The sequence below is a fragment of the Olea europaea genome, chromosome 2 (assembly GCF_002742605.1).
Source record: "Olea europaea var. sylvestris chromosome 2, O_europaea_v1, whole genome shotgun sequence".
Classification (NCBI taxonomy): domain Eukaryota; kingdom Viridiplantae; phylum Streptophyta; class Magnoliopsida; order Lamiales; family Oleaceae; genus Olea; species Olea europaea.
Window position 1 is genome coordinate 20,417,263 of NC_036238.1, and position 20,686 is coordinate 20,437,948.

Here is a 20,686-nt window from a genome sequence, read left to right on the forward strand (position 1 = left end):
ATTTTCTTGTCGTAAATTGTTTGAACTATAACTGTGTTTTAAATTGGTCTAACATGTAAATTTGGTCTAACATTTCTAACTTCTTATAAAAATGGTAGTGAGGGACTACTGTAGATGCAATAGTAAATTAGTTCAATTTTACTGTTCTTGATGTCATTTTTCATTTTCGCATTTTCTGAAGAATTTTGTTTATGGTGATCTGACAAATATTTTTCCCACACGCATCGTGTCATCACCATTAAAAAAATAATTTTAATATATATAAACTGTAATGAGGAAAAAAAAACTCCGCATAGTGCCTAGAGTTGGAGACTACCTCTCCGCACTGCGGAGTGATCTCCAACTCTCCGCATAGTGCGGAGAGATGGCTCCACACTCCGCATAGTGCTCAAAGATTTTCTTTCTTTTTTTTTTTTTTGGTAATTTTTTCTTCATTTTTTTTCTCCACTCTCTCTCTCGCTCTCCCTACTTTTCTTCATTTTTTTTCTCCACTCTCTCTCTCTCTTTCCCTACTTTTTTTTTTTTTTTCCACTCTCTCTCTCTCTTTCCCTACTTTTTTTTTTTTTTTCCACTCTCTCTCTCTCTTTCCCTACTTTTTTTTTTTTTTTCCACTCTCTCTCTCTCTTTCCCTACTTTTTTTTTTTTTTTCCACTCTCTCTCTCTCTTTCCCTACTTTTTTTTTTTTTTTCCACTCTCTCTCTCTCTTTCCCTACTTTTTTTTTTTTTTTTTTTTTTTGGTAATTTTTTCTTCATTTTTTTTCTCCACTCTCTCTCTCGCTCTCCCTACTTTTCTTCATTTTTAGGCAATATCTATTTTTCCTTACTTCTTCGACATAGTATATATAAACTGTCATGAGCACAAAAAAAAAACTCTTCACACAGTGCGGAGAGTTGGTCTCTAACACTCCGCACAGTGCAAGAGATTTTCTTTCTCTTTTCTCGATAAATTTTTTTTCTTTTTTTTTTCACTCTCTCTCGCTCTCCCTACTTTTCTCTATTTTTTGGGCAATATTTATTTTTCTCTACTTCTTCAACATAGTATATGTAAATTGCCATGAGCAAAAATAAAAACGACAATGAGGTAAAGAATTTTGTTTATGAATGTTCTTCCACACGCATCGTGCGATCACCATTAAAAAAATAAATTTAATATATATAAACTTTCATAAGCAAATAAATAAATACTCTTCACACTGTGGGGAGATCATCTCTCCACCTCTCCGCATAGTACGGAGAGTGCGGAGCCATTTTTCCATCACTCCGCACAGTGTGGAGAGTTGGAGCGCACTCTCCACATAGTGCGGAGAGATTTTATTTTTTTCAGTAATTTTTTTTCATACTCTCTCTCGCTTTCCCCACTTTTCTCCATTTCTTTAGCCAATACTATTAATATAAACTGCTATGAGCAGGAAAAAAAGCTCTCTACACTGTACAGAGAGATGCGGAGAGATTTTTTTTTATCGGTAATTTTTTTTCTTCTTTTTTCTTTTTTTTCCCACTCTCTCTCTCTCTCTTTCCCTACATTTCTTCATTTCTTTACACAATATCTATTTTTCTTTACTTCTTGACGCAACATCTATTTTTTCTACCCGTTTACATAACATCCATTTATCTTTCTTTTCTCCTCCAATTTTCAACCCATTTCTTTTTCTCTCAAACTCCTCTCTCTCACCCAAATTGTAAATTTTTTGCTCAATTCATATTTTATCTCTCAAAATGCCATGTATTGATAGTTTTACTATACTTCAGGTGTCTATGGCAGATGAAGTAGTGGATCTTCGATTTCTTAGATCCAAGAAAAGGTTTTGACCTAATTTTTTTTTAAAACTTTTACGGTTTCATGGTAGAAAATGCCTTTTGTTGGATCTTTAGTTTTCATTGATTATTATGTAATTAAAATTTGGAAATTTTATCGTGCTCTTTTTACATTTGTCGTAATAAATTTAATAAATTTCCTAAATGTTAAACTTGAGTTTTTGGCATCTTACAGTTTCGTGGTTGCTAGATGTATATTCCTTTACTAATGTAATTTTTCTGTTTTTAATGATAGATTTCTTATATACTTTGACTTTTCTTTTCATTTTTCTGCTATTTTTTAATCTTTCTTATCCTACCTCCACACCTCTTCTTCTAATCTTTTGTTTTCATTTTTTTTTTTTTTTGGTACTTTCACCTACAAGATTTTCTACTTTTGTTTATCCAATGTTACATGTGGTCCTTCACTTGGAAGACAAGATATTTTCACTCTTGAGAATTTATTTTTACAGATAAATGGATGAATAGTTTTGCTGAAAGACCTTTCACATCACATGCCTTAGATTTTTGAGTTGTAAAAATATATTTTTTAAATTGCATTTTATTAATCATCTGCAATGCCTTTAAGTTTCTTTGTTATGGGTGAATATCAAGTTTTTCATCCATATAACTGCGGAGTACTTGTTTATTTTCTGGACTGACTATATCCTTTATGAGGAATATGGAAAAGTTGCATCAATACGGTTAAAATTTTTTGCTTCCCAAGGCAAGCATGCTGAACAATTATCGGTTAATTAAATTTACATTGCTATTTTGATATCATGTATTAGCAAGAATGAATTACTGCAGTTAGTATATAGAAGATGAAAGTTATTTGATTTTTTGTTTCAAAGTACCTTATTATTTCATTGAATGACTATTGATAGCAATTTTTTCAATTAAAAGTATAAAGAAGTGAACAAAAAAGTGAGTAAATGGTATACTAAATGAAGTAAACTTGATATTTAATGCTTCGCAAAGTGGATGCTTCTATTTCATTTCTTGTCCACGTGCATTATGTTTTTCATTTAATTCAATTATTATAAGAATTCCTTTCTCAGGGAGATTCAATAGGTTAATGTGTGTCTTTACAATATTTTACTATGGATGAGTGACATAACATAATTGCCTTCTAAAATTACCTTTTCATTGTCGAATATGATGTCAGTGTTGAATATGTTGTTGCAATAACTGAGTAAAAAGTTCCAACATCCGCATTTGTTCAACTCTTTTACAAACATATCTCATACTCCCATGCAACTAACTTGCAATTGAAAACTAATCTATTAAAAGGTTTTTTCATATATTCTTGGATTCATCCCCAAGCAACTAACTTACAATTAAGCAAAAATTATATTAGACCACTTGTTTCATTTTCAAGTTTTGTTGGTTGTGATGATTTCTTGCAAGCTGTATTTTTGATCGATTGAGTTCGGCCTTTTCATTGATTTTGCTAAAAATCATTGGACTAATCAGTGCTCAACTGGAATTATATTTATATAATCTATATACAATTGATGAGTCATTGTTTAGAATTTCTTTTGAGATGCATCCGATGAAAGTTTAATAGAAAAAATGGGTCCCATTGTTTAGAAAGTTGATGAATGGCAAAGGATAGATTATTGAATTGAATAGAACAATTTATGCATGCCTCCAATATTTTCCTTAACTTAGTGCAAGTGTTTTTTTGTCAACATCTTAAGAATTCCATACTACTCAATTAAGAAATAATGACATTACTAATACATTCAGCTTTTCTCACACATTTGTCTAAATTAATCAAACACATATACTAGATAGTTTTTAATTTTTGGTTTAGAAGATAGTAATTTTGAGATAGTATAAGCATTCTTCACTTTAGGTTTATTTAACTAACCGCAACATAAGTCTATGCATAGGGATTTTTAAGATAGAGCATTGGCGAAGTAATAATATGCTTCTAAAACTCTTGAATAATGAAATAAATCTTAAACATTTTTTTTAACATCTACAATTTTTACACTAATAAAAACACAATAAATACAACATCCGTACAACGCACATAACAAAGACTAGTAGTTTGTAAAAATCGCTACATTGACGTAAGTCAACTACAAAATGTCCATTTGCAAACTCTCTGTTTACCACTCTCTATCCGACACAATATACATTATTAGAAATAGAAATTTTATATAAATTTCATTCCAAGTTTTATGATAAATCAATTTTCTGAATTTTTGTTTAACTACGAGTCACCATATCATTCAAATAAAATAATCCTAATTTTCCCTGTTTGATTTTCATTACATTACATTACATTCTATTTTTCTCTCTCCTATTTTCAATCACACAATCTTCCATAAAATAATATTACACGTAAATCGAAAATTTTTCTTTCTTTTTCAACCACTCATTTTTCAAAAAACACTATTCTATACATTAAATTTTCCCCGTAATGGGGGCCAAACAGGGGCTAATTCTTTTTCTGTGCAAGGACATTTTAGGTAAATCAATCTAATAAGATTGAACTTATGAAATTGATGAAAGAATAAATGTGAAGAATGTTTTAAATGGTCATAAAGCTTATATGCTCATCATCATCTACCATAATCAAAATACCATGATTGTACTTCATGGGCACTATATCGTAGCACACAGGATCAATCCTAAGGATAACTCAGTGATCAGATCTTGGGTTTGCTCCTCAATGAATACTAGTTCGAGTCCCCTCAAGGTCAATGAGGTAAGTACCCAACTATAAACTTTAAGGCCCCGTGAAATTAGTCGAAATGCGCGTAAACTAACCCGGACACCCATGGTCATAAAAAAAATAAAAATAAACATATATATATATATATATGACTTTGGCACCATAGAATGAATGAAATTTCTCAAAATAGTTCAAACTTTAAACTCCTTCAGCATCAGGACAAACTTCAAACTTTCGATGGAAGCATGATTAACAGGAAACATTTTTTCCAGTATGAAATTACACACATTAACTAGAAATCATAAGTTACCAGAACATCTATGCTTGCAAAGCCAGCTCAAATGTCACCATCCCATATATCTTCGACGGTTCTGTATGAGCCGAACTTCTCGTGGACAAAAAAATTACCTGTAACTTGTCTTTCCTGCCAGCATAGAAAAACGCATTTCTTACGAGCTGTGGAAAGAAAATGCCAAAGTTCTTAAAATCAAATTTTGTTCGCTGTGTAAAAAACGGTGTAGATGTGAAGCAACTTGGCAAAAATTTTAACATCAAAATCTTTATTGTTGGTGATGCTGCATGCATGTAGGCATGTATGGGAAATGAATTAAATCTTATCTATTAATGTCCAGTTTGATCTAATACTGCCTACGAAACATGCCTCACAAGTATGACCTATAAGTTGTAGTACTAATATTTAATGACAACAACTGTATGGGATTCACATGATGGGGACGAATCAAAAAATTGCTAGTGAGTACTATTCATCTAATATCTAACTCTTCTCAGCTGTATTCACAAAATAGATTGTTGCACTACTCAGAACTTCCCTCGAGAAGAAATACACCCATAAAATCTCAAAGGGATTTAATGTAATGAAATGGAAATAACTTGCCTGATCAATTTTGGAGAACTTGGCAAACAAGTCATCAGGTATAGACCAATCAAAAACATCAAAGTTCTCTTTGATCCTTGATTCATTTGTGCTCTTGGGAAGTACACTATGACCCATCTGCAAACCCCATCGAAGAGCAACCTGAGCAGGAGTTTTACCCAATTTTTCTGCGGTAGTGACTATAACAGGATGCTTGAGAACATTGGTCTTGTACATCACCGTTCCAGGCGAACCAAGTGGTGAATATCCCTTTTAAGAAAATTAACACGTTGATTAAAATGCAAAAAAAATCAAAGGTAAAAACCGTTCTCAGATTTAAACTTTTAATGGTGAGCCAAGCAATTATGATTATCAAATTGAAATATAACTACCCCCACCACCACAAAGAGAGAGAAGACCAAAAGAAGTTTCCTCATTCTTAGAGACATGAACCAAAGGATCATTGTGTAATGTTAAGTAACCGAGTTTTGCCAACTCACAGAGAGGTGAACTCCCTTTGATTTACAGAATTCTCGTAGTTTGGTCTGCTGCCACACCGGATGGCACTCAACTTGGACGACAGCCGGAGGAATGCGAGCTACATCCAATAGATCACCAAGCTTTTTGGTGGATATATTGCAAATTCCAATAGCTCGGGCCTTACTAGAGTCGTAGAGTGCTTCCATGGCCTTCCATGTGGTAGGTATATCAACTGGAACAAAGTCTTCTGGATTAATGCCAACAGCCCCCTTCCTCAACCGGGCAGGCCAATGGATCTTCACAATTAGACAGGTCCATTCATTAGCCCATGATATAATTTTTCCAACAGTAAAGATGCAAAATATCCCTCTCAAAGAAAAGAAAAGAAAGATGTCTATGGATCAAGCTGATTCTGTGTTATTCTAGATCTACGAATTCATGCATACTGTCTTCTTATAAGGTCATCTTGCGTTAACTTTTAAATTGTCAAAATTTTAATAAAAGGTTAATATCACGAAAATTTACGTACAAGATACAAATCAAGATAGTCAAGTTTCAAATCTTCCAATGTTTTATCTAATGCCATGGGTACATCTTCTGGTGCATGATCAGAACACCTGCAGAAGTTAAGAGATCAGTTCTAGGTTGAATGCTTAAAAAGTCAGTCAATAAAGACCGGATGTGAAAGAGAAGAGTAAGATGAAGTGATTAGTATAAGAACTACAACGTTCGAGAACCTCAAGACTAGCTTTGGATCAAACCCAAAAAGAAGGTGAAGCAGCAAAGGCATAAAGAGTATTTTGTAACGAAACGTGCACAAATTACAAAGACGACAGTACCATAGCATAATTTACATCCATTATAATGGAAAACTAGTTCTTGCCCCATATAATGGAAGATGTTCTTGTTTCACACTTCAAAATTAAAGTAACTCACACTGACAAGTTTCATCAACCAGCTTTACATAGCAAATAATCATCTTCAAATATTAACTATCACATTGGAGTTTTGAATTCTCCCAAATGAATTCAGAACCTGATCACATTTTGAATATATTTGTGAACAAAATTTGATTACCAGAGTTTGGAGGTAACAAATAAATCCTCCCTCTTCACAACTCCATCATCAAACAGCTTCTTTAAAACTGAACCTATCTGCAAAGAAGAACAGAAGATGAGTCTCACATACACATATATAGCCCCTTTTTGTCGTAGCTAAATATCAGATTTTTAGTTGATTTTGACAAAAGTTATGATATGCGTAGTTGGAAAGTTGATAAAAATTGTGAATCCCATAAAATGTGTAGTTAAAATTGGTTGTTGATTTTGGCTTAGATTTTTATCATTTTTAAAGTTACATAAAACAAGGGCATAGTAAAGAAAAAGGGATCTTGTGCCTTCACAACAGCGATGTAAAGAAAAAAATACCTCCTTCTCATTTCTATAGGATCGAGCACAGTCAATATGGCGGTATCCAATCTGCATAAAAGTAGCAGGGATTGATAGACAATTATAGAAAGACAATTTTTCTCACTGTCAAGCTAGAAATCTAAGAATGTGCACATCATTTTACGGTACAAGATGAAAATATTTTTCCATTAAATTTCATCTGCTCATGTATGAGATGAAAATACTATCTGCATTAACTGCAAGTGATATCAAACTTAAGCGGACCAATTCCATACACGTTAAGATGTCAACTCTCATATTTTCTTGCTTCATTATTCATTCTCAATATAATTCAATAATCACCAGAAAATGCTATAACAAACTCATAATAGTCAGCATTGTCGTTGCTCTGAGTTAATGCAATGGTTAGCCACAGAGAAGAACTGATAACATAACCAAAAGTATAAACGCTGCAACCAATATTGAACATAAGGACTTCTGCAACAGGACTTCATATATAAGGCATGTATTCCACTCCTAAGCTCCAGCAGTTTACCAGTAATTAGCACCGGAAGTTTACAAGCCACTATATTATAACAAATTTTGGACCAACATCCTCCCATTCCATTTTTGTGCCCCTTTTTTTCAAACAAATCACTGAAATTGGAGTGGAACCAAACCCCAAAACATTTTCTAAATTAAACTTAAAATTTTTAAATCCGCACAACGCTAAATCCTCCTAAATGCCCTAAATAATCTCATTATACATTCAGCACACGAAGATACGCATATGCATAAATGATGTACAAATGTAGGTAGAGAGAGTGGCGATCGGCGACCTTGATGGCGGTTTCAACAGCACGACCGACAACACCAGGGTCCGCCTGCCACGTGCCAAGGCCGACTGAGGGAATTTTTGCTCCGGTGTTCAACACGAAGCGTAGAATCTCCTTTGCCATTATCTAGATTCACGATTTATTTTTTGACAGAGAATTGGAAGGTTGAATAGTGAATACGGCACTACAACGGACACAGTGAGGACATCGAATATTTTTTTTCTGCTTATAAGTGGAATCATGACGGCCGGTTCCCCTTGGGTACACGATCAACGATCACCGGGATGAAGCCTGACGGCCAGGACCCGCTTGTAATTTTGATGGGGCAATCCTGAGCGTTAATTCGTGTTTCTTTACAAAAACTCTGTGTCAGCCTTTGTTATTTACTTTTTATAACTTTTCCTTATTTTTTAATCACACATTTCATATCAATACACTATTTAAGAATGCATTATTATCAAAATAATGTGGTTCAAACATTCCATAATCTAAGTTAATTTTAATGAAAATTGCACCCCGTGTCCTTTATAAAAAAATGATCACTTTTTAGAAGATTTGTATGAATGACCATTTTAATAAAATTTTAGCAAGAAATACACAAAACTCCGAATAAATCTTTAACGTAGTTTTTGACTTTCCAGAATAATTAATGTCATGGGTTAGTATAGTTTTTTTAGCAATTTACTTGTTGCTTTCCATGTGATTGAACTGCATTTGATAAACTTCTAACGTGTCAGTCGTTCTCTATTACCTAACAATTAAAGAATTTAGTAAAGCCTCCTAGAGTTCATTTTCTTGTCGAAAAAGGGAAGATAAATCAAAAATTTTAGAAAGATTCTATAGTAAATTTAGGTTTAGAGGAGGGTCAATGTTTTGTCTAAAAGTAGGTGTTAAACCTTAACAGTTAGCTATATGTATGGCCTTCTTGTAACCTAGTTTGCTAATTCTAATTATGTTTTCATGTTTAATATCTTTCCTTTTTTCCTTTGTTTGTCATATAATTTGTCGAGCTATGTTCCTCCGCAAGCCTACCCAATATCAGTCGATATAACAATTACATCTTGAGTAGCTTGTCATCTTGTGCCAAGGATCAATGATTTCAATGAAATTTTCGAGACTTGGAACATAGGATATCCACTGCACAATGTGATGGCTGGAGCTCGACTAAAGTCTCACTTGTCATTCAACATGCAGGGATGCTGCGAGCTGTCCAACAGGATTGCTAATGTTTCTATATGTCTTCTTCAATTAATCGATCCTTCAAATGCTTGTGAGATCTTTTCTTCACCATAGTTATTATTGTATCTATCTTTATTTTAGGGTAAATAGCACAAAACGTCCTAATTGTACAAAATATTTACAATCATGATACTTGTACAATATTTTTTTTTTACAATTTTGTTTGACAATCATACTTGACAATATCACATTCATCTATTTCAAACACTGTTTTTAAAATTAATGGTCCAAGTTTTGATAACATCAATGTTGGTATCCATCATTGTCAACCACAATTGTACAAATGAATTAATTCTTTTTTCTTATAATATTTGGCACTTTATTTAGGGAAATTGGTGACTGGGGTCCTAATTAGAAAAAAGGTACTGTTCACATTCTTCTCCACGTACACCACCTACCCCCAAAAAAAGGCATCGCCATCGTCGCCGCCACTACTACCTCCAACCTCTCCCTCCACTAAGTAAGATCAACTAGGTGCAAATTGCATACAAGCATTGTTTGGACTAAAAATTGAGCCACCCCATTTAGCTACCAGTTCAGAATGCTCAACTTGCAAAGAAGAACTTAAGTTAGGAATTGAAGCAAAATGAACTTCTATGATACCATATATACCATTCCAATTGCATTGTCCCTTGGTTGGGGCTTCACAATTCTTCCTCAATTTGCCACACGAGCTATTATTTTGATGAATGGGAGTTAAATTCTAGCAGATTCATCCAGCGATTCTCTTGAGGAAAGTGGTGGTCTCGACTAGCAGCTCTATAGGCTGAGGATTTTGGCAATATGTAGCCCTTTCGATCAAGATATTGATTTGATGTAGGATTGAATGAACTAGCAGAAGCAGCAGAATACACACAGTAAAGAAACAACTAGGGAGAAAGATAAGGAGAGAAGGGAGAGAGAAGAGAAGAAAGGGCGGTGGAAAAGGAGAAAACTTCTGCAACACTTCAATTCATTTCCATCAATTCTATCTCTTACATAAAGGCTGCATACATATATAAATTCCAAAACATAAAAGGGCATTGGGCCATCCCATAAATATAGCCCAATTAAACTAATAAAACATGAAATAAATAACACTCAAGTAAAAGCCCAAAATAGGTGATGTCCTCATCAACTCTCCCAGGGTGGGAGGAAAAACTCGACTCAATCGAGTGGATAAGACATAAAAGACCATGGCGGACGATCTTTCTGAAGAACCAAATATTGAAACTCAAGTGTGATCCAGATTTGTTGGAGCGTCGCTCTGACAATCAATATAGAATCAGACTCAGGTTGATCCACCCAATGAACAAAAAAGCACCGAATCTCTCTATCATTAGTCAACACAATCCGTTCATCTAAAATGACATCAATTTTGTCATTGCATGCTGTGATAGGTAGTATTTGAATGGACATAGCAAAAGATTCAATGTGAGAGTTCCCAGGTGGAGATAGAAAATGATCGTCAAAAGTGTTAAAATAGCCTTTGTAAGCGTCGAAATCCTCAACAATTAAAATAGGTTGGTGGTCATATGTGATGAAAGATCATTGACATATGCACTTGGACCAACATGCTTTGAAATTTTAAAAGGACCAGTATTACGGGCTTGCAGTTTAACATAATCCCTAATGTTAAATTCAAAATGTTGTTTATGCCAATCAGTTCGAGATTTATATAATGCATTACTTGCTTCAAGTTGTTTATTGATCTCAGTATGCAAGTCATGAAGATGTTGTACAAAAGCCTCAACTGAGACAGACATATTAGCATGTGGGGATATAGGGATAAGTTCTAAAGTCTTCCTGGATTTATAACAATGAACAACTTCAAAAGGACTCATGCTTAATGACCCATTCACAGAACTGTTATATGCAATTTGGATCATTGGGAGGATTAAATCCCAGTTCCTCATATTTTCTCGAACTAGACACCTTAATAGGTTACCAAGACTACAATTAACAACTTAAGTTTGACCATCAGTCTGAGAATAGTACGCAGTAGAAAATTTCAACTTAGTGCCAACCATGTGCCATAAGGTTCTCTAGAAGTGGCTAGTGAACCGAACATCCGTATCCGACACAATGGTCTTAAGAAGGCCATACAATTTAACAATCTCATTAAAGGACAGTCTAGCAACCTTAGACGCATCTGAAGTCTTGCTACAAGGGATAAAATGGGCCATTTTCAAAAAACGATCCACTATAACAAAAATAGAATCATGTTTCTTTGAAGTACGTGGGAGTCCTAATATAAAATCCATACTGACATCTTGCCAAGAACAACTAGAGACAAGAAGATATGTGTAAAGACCAGTGTTTTGTCTCTTCTGTTTGGCCAACTGACAGGTGTTACAAGCTCTAACTATCTTAGCTACATCTGTTTTCAAACGAGGCCAATAAAATTGACGTTCAACTTCTTTGATTGTCTTATTACATCCAAAATGTCGTGCCAAGCCTCCCGCATGACTTTCCCAAACTATAAAGTCTCGTACTGAAGTCCGAGGGATGCACAATTTATTGGACCTAAAAAGATAACTATCTTCTAGACAAAAGCTATCAATACCATCCAATTGTCCACTTTGCAACGCAAGGAAAAATGTCCTTAAAATCGGGATATGACTCATAATCTTCTTTGAGTCATTCAAAACCTATGACCTTGAAACTTATATTGGTTAAAAGTGAAATGCGACGACTTAAAGCATCTGTCGCTTGATTTTCATTGTCTTTTTTATGCTTCAAAACAAAAGAGTAGGCCTGCAAATACTCTATCCATGACCATGCCTAGCATTCAACCTGTTTTGGGAATTAAGGTAGCAAAGTGCCTTACAGTCCAAATAAAGAATAAATTCCTGGGGCAATAAGTAATGATGCCAATAGTGTAAAGCTTGTACGACTGCATACAACTCCTTGTCATAAGTCGAGTATCGTCGTTTGGCATCATTTAATTTCTCACTGAAATAAGCAATAGGGTGGCCCTCTTGGCTCAAAACTCCACCTATCCCTACCCCAAAGGCATCACATTCTACCTGAAAAACTTTGAAAAAATCGGGAAGTCACATAACCGGAGCTTCTGTCATTCGCCTCTTAACCAACTTAAATGATTTGGCTTCTTCGTGCAACCAGTAAAATTTCCCTCTTTTCATGCACTCCGTAATAGGAGCCATGATCGTGCTAAGCCCTTTAATGAAACGACGATAAAATGTAGCTAAACCATGAAAACTCCGAACGTCATGTATAGTCTTGGGCTCAGGCCAACCAACAATGGTCTGAATCTTTGCAAGGTCAACAGACACTCCCGTCGTGGAGACAATAGAACCTAGAAAGATAACTTTATCTGTGAAGAAAGAACATTTCTTCACATTAGCATACAGGCTTGTAGCACAAAGTGTAGAACAAACCTGTGTGAGATGATCTCTATGTTGTTCCTTAGTTTTACTGTACACGAGAATGTTATCAAAGTAAACAATGAGGAATTTACCCATGAATGGTTGCAAAGCTTGTGTCATTACTCTCATAAAAGTACTCGGGGCATTGGTTAGCCCAAAAGGCATGACCAACCACTTATAAAGACCATCATTCGTTTTAAAGGCAGTCTTCCATTCGTCATCCGAGCGAATCCTAATTTGTTGGTACCACTCTTTAAATCAATCTTAGAAAATATCGTGGCACTAAACATCATGTCCAACATATCATCAAACCTAGGGATTGGAAAACGGTACTTCACTGTGATCTTATTGATGACACGATTATCAACACACATTTTCCAAGAACCATCTTTCTTAGGAGTCAAAAGGGCGGGAATCGCACAAGCACTTACACTCTCACGAATAAATCCTTTGTGAAGGAGCTCTTCTACTTGCCTTTGAAGCTCAACATGCTCAGTAGGATTCATTCTATAATGAAGTAAATTTTGAAGAGATGATCCAGGGATAAGATCTATAGTATGTTGAATGTCCCATAAAGGGGACAATAGATCAGAGAAGTCTTCAGGAAAGACATATCAAAACTCTTGAAGAGCCGACTGACCTCATTAGGGGTCAATATTGGAGATTCCAATGGAACCTCCATGACGACCATGACAAACACAACAGAATCCTCTTTGAGTGTACTCTCAAATTCTGTAGGACTAATCATATGTAACCCTTTCCGTTCCATAATTTTCTTGGTTTGTTGTGAATCAACAAGTTTTGGCGGTAAAGGATTAAGGTGAATCTTCTTCCCATTGAACACAAAGGAACATGAATTTGATTGACCATGGATAGTGATATCTAAATCGAACAACCAGGGTCGACCAAGAATGACGTGTCCAATGTCCATGGAAATGACGTTGCACTATATATGATCCTTGTATTCAAAAAACTGGATAGGAACCAAACAACACTCATTTACGGCAGTAGAAGAAGTGTCAACCCAAGAGACGCCATAAGATTGAGAGCGTGGGATTGGCTGTAATCCAAGACAAGACATCGTAGCCACAGAAACTGCATTAGTACAGCTACCACTATCCACAATAATTTTACAACCCTTGTTATTGATCTCAATATAAGCGTGAAAAATGGTGTGACGATGCTAGTCATCAATATCTTTAGGGTGAGTAAGGGTACAACGTACAACACTTAGCTGCGAGGTGTCGAGGACAGAGGTCACAGAACCTAGATCTACAGGGAAGGTTCGGATGCAACATAACAAGGTATCCTCAATATCATCCAAATTGTCAAGCTCTTCAAATTTAGGTTCATAGACTTGATTTTCTAATGACTCAACTTCTACATCTTTTCATTCCTTAATGACTAAAGCTTGTCTAAGACATCTAGATGCGATATGACCAAAGCCTTTACAACTGAAGCACTACAGGTGAGAAGAAGTTTTTGGAATTTCGGGAGCTTTACCCTTATTTTCCAACACAGCGGAGACATTAGATGGGGGAGGCCCTAGGAGGGACTTAACAGGCAGAGGTGGCGCGAATGAGACGGAAGGACGATTGTCAACGTGCCTTTCATATAGAGTCTTAGTGACCAACTCGTAATCTTGGACTAAAGAATAAGCATGATCAAGGGTAGTGACACCTCGAAGGATAAGCTCACGCCTAAGATCATCTTTTAGGCCCTGTCTAAACCTACTCAAAGTCATTACCTCATCCTCAACGACATGACATTACATTCGAAATTCATCAAATTGAGTAATATAGTCAGTCACTGGTCGATTTCCATGTGTAAAGGCATTCCATTGGTCCAACAAGTTGCCCCAGTAAGATAGGGACAAATATTTCTCTTGAAGGCGACGCTTCATTTCCTCCCAACTTCCAATAGAAGGTGCATAACGCTTCTCAAGGAGATCCTCAACACTTTTCCAGAAGAGTTGGGCGATGCCAATTAATTTCAAACTGGCAAATTGGATACATCGATCCTTTGGGACTCCATACCATGCCAAGAAACGATCCATGTCTCTAATCCACTGAGTAAAAACTCTAGGATCTAAACAACCATCGAAAGTAGGAGTGTCTAACTTGATGTTTCTAAAGTAACGCTCGTCATGGCGTGGAGGAAAATGATTATCGCTACGACCATGACCTCGTTCTCGATCACGGCCCTGATCTCTATTCCTTTGATCACGTCAAGGATGTTGTCGACGATAATATGGTACATTATGGGACGCTTCAGAGTTATCAGCGTCCGTCGAACGAAGGGGTTGTTCAAAATTGTCCAACCTAGCAGCTAGGTCTCTACTCTCTTTACGAGTAGCAGCCATCTCGGTTTGGACGGCCACTGTTTGAGTCTGTAAATGTTGATGACTAGTGACAAGCTGAGCTAATTGTCTAGTGAGTGCATCAAATTATGAGGGGTCCATGGTGAATGTACTAGAACTAGGTGTGATTAGACAACCATTACGCAACTGCATGCAATTTAATACGAACTAAATGACTTGTGATGGAGAGATCAATGAACAACAAGCGCAAGTAATGAAAAATAGCAACTTGAGCATTTAAATTAAAGGTTTGGGATTAAGTAAGTCCAAATATGACAAGCTAATACTGCTGATATATGTAAAATAACAAAACGAGGGTCAAATTACCAATCAAAATCCAATCATGTAAAATAAGTGGGGTAAAAGTGGGGTTTAATTTGGTTCAATCATGTAATTTCAGGTAAAGTAATATAACAGCAGAACAGAAAATTAATTGATGCGATTTTAAATTAACAGTAATATAGACCAAATATAGATAAAAATAGTAACTTCCCTTTTTGTTCGCTGAAGTAACTGGGTCGATCAACAAAAAAAGAAGGGGTACCTGCAAAATAATGTTAGAAAATACAATTTTTTTGGCTTTTCTTTTCTTTTCTTTTTTCACTTTCTCTTTTCCGTTTTTTTTAAACTTACAAAATCAAATAAGTAAACCTGTTACAAATCAAGGCCCAAACACTAATGGAGGCCCAAAACACTCACTACCCATTTAATATAAGCCCAATAGTAATACATGACCTAACTAACACCAAGCCCAAAGTAAAATCAGAGGATTCACGCAAGCTAAAATGGGAAATCGAAGGCTGGCGATGGAAGTTGCGGGTGGCTGTGATGGGTGACGGTACTGTGAGGGTGACTGACGGTCAACGACCCTAATGGTCATGAGTGGAGGCGGCGGTCGTTAGGTAGGTGTTTCGAGTTGTCGCGAGCGGTCCGAGTTCGAAAAGAAATTGGTTCAATTTCTAGTTGCTGTACTTTCGGATGGGTTGGATTATGGTCTATTGGGTAACTTGTATGAATTCGAGTAGGGGTGTTAGTTGATGTTGGGCTAGTGAAGTTCGTGGGCAGTTCGATGATGCAATGGGCTACTGACGAAGGTGGCAGAGTTGGTGACTAGTTTTTGTAGCAGCAGGTTTGGAGTTGCTTTGGTGTATATGTATGTAGTGGATAAAGACGCTAGAAGTTGGAAAAATAGACCTCTTGGTAGAGTCGCTGGGGAGTTGCAGGTGTTTAGTAAGCAATATTAGGTAGCATCTTAATGAAAGAAACCAGGCTTTAGCTCTGATACCAAGTTGATGTAAGATTAATTGAGAAATTCAGAACCTATAAAAGTTGAATAAACTAGTAGAAGCAGCAGAATACACACAATAAAGAAACAACTAGGGGAGAAGAATGAGAGAAGGGGGAGAAAAGAGAAGAAAGGGCGGTGGAAAAAGAGATAACTTCTGCTGCAACACTTCAATTCATTTCCATCAATTCTGTCTCTTACATAAAGGCTGCATACCTATATAAATTCCAAAACATAAAAGGGCCTTGGGGCAGTCCATAACTACAGCCCAATTAAACTAATAAAGCATGCAATAAATAACACCAAAGCAAAAGCCCAAAATAGGTTATGTCCTCATCATGATCTCTTCTCTACAGTTGACGAAAAAATAAGCAAAAGGGAATGCTAAAAATGACAACAATATTAGATGCTATGTTAACAGGAGGTAGGGAACTCGGTCTCCACGCCCAGGCCTTCTATTATGAAGATGAATTGCCAACAAAAATGCCAACATCTGGTTCAGGAATTTCATCATATATTTCATTTGAAACTTCACGTTCTTGTATTACTAACTCTTCTCATTCTCTAGCTCAATCTCTTTATCATCATCTTGATCAACATCTTCTAGTTTTGAAGCAGCATTTGCTATAAAACCAATTATTTTGTGGCCCATGTAATATTAAAGAATTAATTAAAGGTGGTTAATATTACTAAAATTTTATTGGCCCAATTGAGAAGTGACAGTTTTATAATTGTTCATTTTGATGGAAAGTGGAGAGTTTTATTGCCCATAGGAAACTGGCTCTCTCTATCTATAAACGTGAATGAACATCAATTACAGAGAGGAAAAGTGAGAGAACAGTTTCTTTAAATTAATAGTTTCTTATTTTGCATATTTAAAATTCTCAATTATTGTCATGGATCAATGTATTTTTTTTTTATCAATTAAATTCATATGTGAAAATCATGAATTCTTAAAATCTTGGCATTAGGGTTTAATACATGTGGTATCAGAGCCATGTTAAAGAATTCTTGATTTTCCTTTAAAAATTATTATTTTCCACTTTTTGATACTTAATTATTTCTTATAGATTTATGGATTAAGATCTGAAATTAGATTTGATGGTTCCACAGCTGAATATTTTTTACCACAAAAAAAAAATTATGTTAAACCGTATCAATGGCCACTGATAATTATTAGTGGATAGTTCCCTGTGTAATTAAATTACATGAATTGGTCACCAATGCATTTAAAACTCATTTTATCTATCGCGTTGCTGACATATTCTGCTTATTCTGCATTTACTATTGATGATAGCCGGACACGGGTTTTTGATTAAGTAATGGGTTCTCTACTTTTCCTTATTATTGTAAATGGTTGGAAAGAAAGGAGAGTTTAATTAATTACATATGTTTGTATTCAATTTCTTCTAAAAGCCTCAATTCCCAAGAAAATTGGCAGAAGTACTGTTGAAGTGTGTGTGTATATATATAGTTTTGACTTTTTTTTTGGAACTATTGAACATTTACTATTTTTATATTCAAATTTTAATTTGAACTTTTGATTAAGTTAGATTATGTCTAATTCAACGACACTTATTTTCATGTCTTGTTTATTTTATTACCAATTCTTGGGATACCAATTCAATTCGGGGGATTCTAGTATAAGAAAAATTATAAAAAATTCTTAACAAAATTGAAAACGTCTTTAATGAAAATGACAAAGTCTACAAAATTTACGTAAATCTTTCTACCAAAAGTTTGAAAAATATTTCTTTAATTAATATGAAAATGACTTGCTTTTCAAAAATTTCTCTTTCTAATAAATATGAAGAGGACTTGTTAATAAGGTATTTCTCTTAAAATTTTTACTCGTTTTGAAATACAAATTTCTTCCTACCAATAAATATTTTCGAGAGAAAGTCTACTAATTTGGTAAGATTTTCTACACTTAATTAGTTCATTTTAAAAAGTATGCACTTTAAATTACTACGATCAAAAGTATATAAGTATATTTCTATTGTCTTTGCTATTAAAAGTCTATTGCTAAAAAAAAAGTCTAACTAGTTCTATTAAAATTTCTTTTATTATTTTCTCTTATAATATTTACTCTTTGTTGTCTTTCTTTACAATTTTTAGGATCTTTTATCAAGAAACTTCGATACTGAGAGATAGAGAGCTCAGTGATTTGCTTCTTGATATGTGAAGAGGGGTCACCTCTATTTCTATCTAGATCGGATAAAATATGGCTTCCTACAATGACTAATCTTCTTATTTCTCTATTTTCTAGACAAGTATTAATATATTCGTTAAAACTTTTCAATGAACAAGTAAGTAAGACATTGTAATTTAAAAGTATAAAATATTAAAATTTTAAAACGATATATTTGTAATGGTCTTTAAGTAATATACCGTTCAGCAAATTAATTTTTTCATACCTTTTTTTTTAACTCTCTCTTATCTTTTTTCTTGATTCTTTAAAGAAGGTTTAAGACTGTAGCTAAAAAGATTTTCATCATATTTAAAAAGGCTTAAACAAACTCTCACTATTAGGACATAAATTAGCCAACTTAACTAAGAGGATTACTTTATCTTTTGACCATGGAATCAGAATAAAGAGGCTAAGAGCGTTAAAATTATATTTTTGAAACAGAAATAAAATACTATTTGTGAATAAATTAATTTCTTACTTAATGTTTCCCCTTTTAGGCTTTACCCAAAAATTAACTAAAGTAAACGAAAATTATAAACAAGAGAAGATATGAAAAGAGCTTACTTTTATTACGAAATCTTTGAGTTTTTAAGGATGTCTTTGAATTTATAAATATGGTGGAGAGATTTTTTTAGTACAAGTGTAATAGTGTGCTTTTTTTTCGGTGTGTTTTCTTTCATGAGAGGTATGTGTATTTATAGACGTTGGTACATCACGTCTATTCTGTTGGTGCTGTAAGTGTGCTATCAATAATTGAAAAATACTGTGCAAACTTTACAAGTGTGCGATAAAAAATCAAAGAAAAATAAATAATGTGCAATTCTCTATGTGAGTAATTAAAGAATGAATTATTTGAAAAGATGCTTCAAACAGCTTTTGTCTTCACGGCTGACTTTTCTTGAAATATGAGAATCAACGTTGCAGAGAATCTTTGAAATATGTTTAAAGCTTTATCTTTACGCCTATTTTTTTTTTTTACTTCCTTGTCTTGCTAATTATTCTCCATCTTTCTATCTCGTCTTTATCTGTCCATCATTTCTGCTACGGCTTCTTCTAGTTCTGGATCCATCACATTATCGTTACCATCATATATAAATTCTTTTGTTCAATATTTGGTACTAGAATTTTTTTTTGCTTTAGTTCTCATAGTAAGGTGCTCTTGGCAGAAAATAATTTCGTTATTCCATTGTGCTACAATCTGAAATCATTATTTTGAACTTCCATCATGGCTGCGGTTTCTGATATTCTTCTTTCATAATCAATCTGTCTAATTTTTATTTGATATTAGTCCTTGAAGAGGGTCTAAATCTTTTGGCTCTTTCATAAATTTAAATACGATGATAAGCTGGAATTACAATGCCATTATTTACACGAGGGGTATGGAAATGAATTGAACCATTAATGGGTGATCTTTTAACTTATCAAGAATCTATTTAAGTTTTGGTGGAAAAAATAGAAAAGATTTGTTTAATATATATATAGTATCTATCATACCAAACTGTAAAACTGAGTAAAAGATGTCTTCTTCTTCAAAGATTGTATAATCAAAGGAAATTTTTGGATAATTATGTTTAAGGAATGCTAAATTTTGGGCTGCATCGTATTTGGGACCATGTCTAAGGAAGTATCTATTTTCATTATGATAGTAACTTAAAATTTGAGCAAAATCTATAATTTCCTGCACAACGAAATTCTTTATAGAACTTCGAACAATACTGGCGCAATCACCAATTTTCTGTTCTAATTCGTATAAAGTCTTTTCCCGTCCTGCAGCTGTAGAATTCGTTAGTTCAATAAGCATTTCTATTTTATCAGAATAATTTCTACTTGTAGAGGCGATGTCTTTAGAAATTGTTTTTTCAAGTGTATTTTTAGAAGAACTTAGTTTGTCTAAACTATTATGCAATTTAAAAATCTCATTTTAATATTTACTAATAGTTTGTTGGGATGAAGAAATTTGATTTTCGAGGAGTTGTAGTCTTTCTTCTAAAGTATGCTTTCTAAAATTTAAATTTCTAACAACTTTGGTCATAGTTTCACAACTATCACAAAGTTGTATTGATGAAGATGATGATGAAACTTGAGAGGGGATTTGCATGGTCTGTCTAATTGTTTCGAATATATGAAAATTAAATCCTATCATTTCTCTACAAAAATTTAAAACTTTTTCAAGCATATAAAAT

At 34.3% G+C, this 20,686-nt stretch overlaps 1 protein-coding gene across 1 annotated transcript; it reads right to left on the reverse strand.

The window, feature by feature from the left end:
• Window positions 1–4,646: 4,646 nt before the first annotated feature.
• LOC111365893 (NADPH-dependent aldo-keto reductase, chloroplastic-like) lies at window positions 4,647–8,406 on the reverse strand. Its single transcript, XM_022986441.1, has 7 exons — window positions 8,065–8,406; window positions 7,265–7,315; window positions 6,915–6,991; window positions 6,367–6,454; window positions 5,858–6,133; window positions 5,379–5,627; window positions 4,647–4,907 (listed from the first exon to the last, which is right to left on the reverse strand). Exons 1-7 carry the CDS (start codon window positions 8,182–8,184, stop codon window positions 4,821–4,823), a joined length of 948 nt encoding a protein of 315 aa, XP_022842209.1. The 5' UTR covers window positions 8,185–8,406; the 3' UTR covers window positions 4,647–4,820.
• Window positions 8,407–20,686: the final 12,280 nt, after the last annotated feature.

Excerpts from the sequence above, each read along its gene's own strand:
- LOC111365893 (XM_022986441.1), bottom strand. The coding sequence starts at position 8,184 with ATGGCAAAGGAGATTCTACGCTTCGTGTTGAACACCGGAGCAAAAATT. Across the intron at positions 6,455-6,914 it reads TTTGTTACCTCCAAACTCTG|GTGTTCTGATCATGCACCAG; the intron begins GTAATCAAATTT and ends TAACTTCTGCAG. Across the intron at positions 6,134-6,366 it reads ACTATCTTGATTTGTATCTT|ATCCATTGGCCTGCCCGGTT; the intron begins GTACGTAAATTT and ends CTAATTGTGAAG.